The following is a 3,254-nucleotide window of genomic DNA, read 5'->3' on the forward strand; positions in this document are numbered from 1 at the left end:
CCCTACACCCTGGTCCTTTACTCACCCAGATGACATACTTGTGAATCACTGTTCAACTATCAAGAATCACCTATATGATCTGCTCTTCACTCCAATCTCTGGGTCTTTCACAGAGTCTATTTCTGGTAAAGTCTGGATCAACTAAAGCACAAGCGCAACTCAACTCAAATTAATGGATAAGGTAACCGATCCTCTGCTGGTCAGATCTCCCCTCCTGATCCAATATTGGTCAGTACTAGGTCCTCCTATATCCTGGACTGCCCTTGTCAAATAATTTCTCAGCTTCCAGCCAATCCAGCTTCTCTGGTTTCACCTAATGCAAATCACATCTTGAGAGATCAACTGGCCCCTTTTTATCTAGGCTCCCAGTACAGTTTTCACTTATACCCAGGACCCCAAGCCAGTAGTAAATAGTTTTTGTCAATAGCACTTAACCAGCCAACACTAATTTCAAGTCAGCAAAAAATACATGATCATGGTTCTGAGCTACTGTGTCTGGACAGTCTGGGAGTGATTTCAGAAACTGATTTGATCTTCGAAGAAGATATGTTTGCCAAAAATCTGGGGAAAAAAAAAAAGTTCAAGTCTATCTGAACCAATTTACATTTTGGTTCAGTAGTCATAAGGAAAATTATTTTTGCAGTGAACAAATCTATAAGAAGGTCTTCCCATTGGTGAAATACAATCTATGGACAGAGTTCTCCAGAGACCATTTAGGATTCGTGACAGATTGTTTGTTGAGAAAATCTTCCAAATGGTTGCACCCGGGATATGGAAGAGGAATTGGGGTTACCCCAGACAGTTAACACCATGTTTGTAGTTTGAATGCCTCTTGACATAGGGGTGAGTAATAGGCATCTCCCTGTTTGTTTATATTCTACAACCCAAGCATGTTGTCTATTATGATCTGTCTGGTAGAGGTCTTTACAGTCACCAGGAAGGCTTTGTAAACTTATTTGATTTCCTGACTTCCAAGAAGTTTGCATGGAGTGTTACCTCCATTGAGGACCAAGTCCCCTATTTTTGGAGATGGTAAAGATGAGTCCCCATCATGTTTCAGGGGTGCCATAATCAGTGCTTTTACAAATAAAGTGGAGCAGATTACTTTCCAAACACTTTGCAAAAACCAGATAGCAGCTAGGACTCTAAAATGCATGTCCATTTGATGTCTCAGAGAACTATGCTGACTTCAGCCAGTTGTGTAATATGTGTAGTTGAAGTCTAGTTATGTACTTGCAAACTGACAATATGGCTTATATGCCTGATATATCTGAGAGAGGTTCCCATTGTGATTTATGGATTTGTCTTGCCTTTGGAGATGCTAGTCTTGATAAGCTGAAATGTCTGCCTTTGACAGGCAAGCCTTTGTCCATCTAGTTTTATCAGAGTTCCTTTAAGTCTACTGTCAGTAAATAATTGGGCAATATTTTTGTATTGTCTATTATCAAGCCCAACTCTCTGAACCGGTCAAGGACAGCATTTAGGGCTGTGGAACCATCTTGATGAGACCAACCTCTACTAAGCCAATCATCTAGATACAGATTGCCACGAATGCCTTGTCTCCGTACTACTACATGCATGCATTTTATGAAGACTCTGTGTGCTGCTCAGAGAGAAACTGGAGGAACTGATTAATAGTTGGGCCCTAATGGAAAATAAAAACACTGAGCCAGGTTGCAATATAGAAGTGTGCATCTTCCAAAGTGAGAGTCACAAATTATCTTGAGCCTGTAAAAATGCATGTTGAAGTAAGTGTTGCCATCCTGAATCTGAAGTGGCATACAGATGTGAGGGCAAAACAAATATGCCTCCTTTTTCTTCAGAATAAGAAAACATCATCAGTAGAAACCTCTTTTTCTGAATTCCAGAGAGATCTTCTCTGGAACTTCTAGGCAAAGCAAGGCAGCTGCATTGCCTTTCAATTGTTTTATGTGCGAATAATTCCTGAAGGCAGACAGAAAAACAAGGTGGGTATGAGACTGGGTACACAGAAGAAATAACTTCTAGTGCTCACTTATCAATGTCTCTTCCAGGCCAAGCCTGGGAAATCAGGGATACACAGTACCAAAAATAGAGGATTCAGGGATGGTTCTGGTCTCTTTTGGTTGATGCCCAACTTTCTGTTAAACATGTTGCATTGGTGACGGTGTAGGATAGTTGTTGGACAAAGAAGTTGTTGGCTTCCTTTGAGAGAAACTGGGTTTCTTTCTTAGAAGATAATCGATAGGTTGTTGTTGACTAGTGAGTGGCCATTCTTTGTCTGAAGGACTGCCATCTTAAGGCCATGATACAGATAGAAACCTGGTAACCTCTGTGGCCTTTAACAAGCTTACATTTGAAGTGTTCCAAATTCCAGTCTGATGTGAAGCACATAAAATGTGGAATGCTTTAGACCACAGACAAACATGCAACCACCTACTGTGCCCGTCCCTCATCAGAGTGCTTATAAAATCACTGCAACAGCATGCAGAAGTGTGCTACACAGCCAGGGGATGCGACAGGGGTTGCTCTTCCTACGGCTCCCCTGCCCCCATAGGAGATGGGGGCAGAGCAAGGTGGACAGCCAATGTCTCCCAGATAACTAATCCTGATGGTGGCCTAGCCTACAACAGAAGGTTAAAAAGAAAGGTCTGGGTAGAATACAGCTGGAAGGTTGAGAAGCACCTTGAGAAAGAGCAACTGAGGGGAATAATCCACACTGTAGACAGCCACTGTGTGAGAAAGTTACCCAAACAGAGGAGGTGGGCAGGGCAAGGAAACAAAACTATGAGAGATTCTTTAACAAAAATGGAGACAGAAAAGGATTTTCTCAGGGAATGAATCTTAACTAGAACTAACTGCCCTACAAGTCAACACCTAGAAGAACCAAGCAGACACAATGTGGCTCCATCTCACTGTTCAGAAATTCTGACCTTGCATGCATAAGATGCATACTCCATCTGGAATGGGGTCAACACAGACAATACTGAAAGTTCAGCAAACACACTCTGACCCCGGACCACAGTGAAGAGGACTCAGCACTTGCATTTGCCAGATTCCTCACAAATGCAAATTCCTTTGGTCCTGGTGGGGACACTGTTGTGTGTTGAGGTATCTGAAGGCTTTTCATAGCACCTCTGGTCACTTTCTCCTTCTCTTCCCCAAATCTACCTGGGCATTTCTATCTAGCCTTTATAAGAAAGCGGGAAGTTGGGACTGACAAGATGGCAGTTGTAGGACAATGCTGCAAAGAGGAAGGAATGGGACTGCATCTT

General features: G+C 42.4%; 1 protein-coding gene across 11 annotated transcripts in view; it reads right to left on the bottom strand.

The window, feature by feature from the left end:
• Nucleotides 1-3,254, bottom strand: part of SLC4A9 (solute carrier family 4 member 9) — a 75,280-nt gene that overhangs the window by 19,998 nt on the left and 52,028 nt on the right. The window contains exon 16 of one of the 11 annotated variants that reach the window (XM_025205841.1): nucleotides 7-1,944. The exons of the other annotated variants lie outside the window; for them this stretch is intronic. Coding sequence (XP_025061626.1) covers nucleotides 1,711-1,944 — 234 coding nt within the window. The 3' untranslated portion in view covers nucleotides 7-1,710. Of the gene's footprint in view, nucleotides 1-6; nucleotides 1,945-3,254 lie in introns of those variants that run through there. 11 annotated transcript variants of the gene reach the window in all.

Source organism: Alligator sinensis, unplaced genomic scaffold (assembly GCF_000455745.1).
Source record: "Alligator sinensis unplaced genomic scaffold, ASM45574v1 scaffold156_1, whole genome shotgun sequence".
NCBI classification, from domain to species: Eukaryota; Metazoa; Chordata; order Crocodylia; family Alligatoridae; genus Alligator; species Alligator sinensis.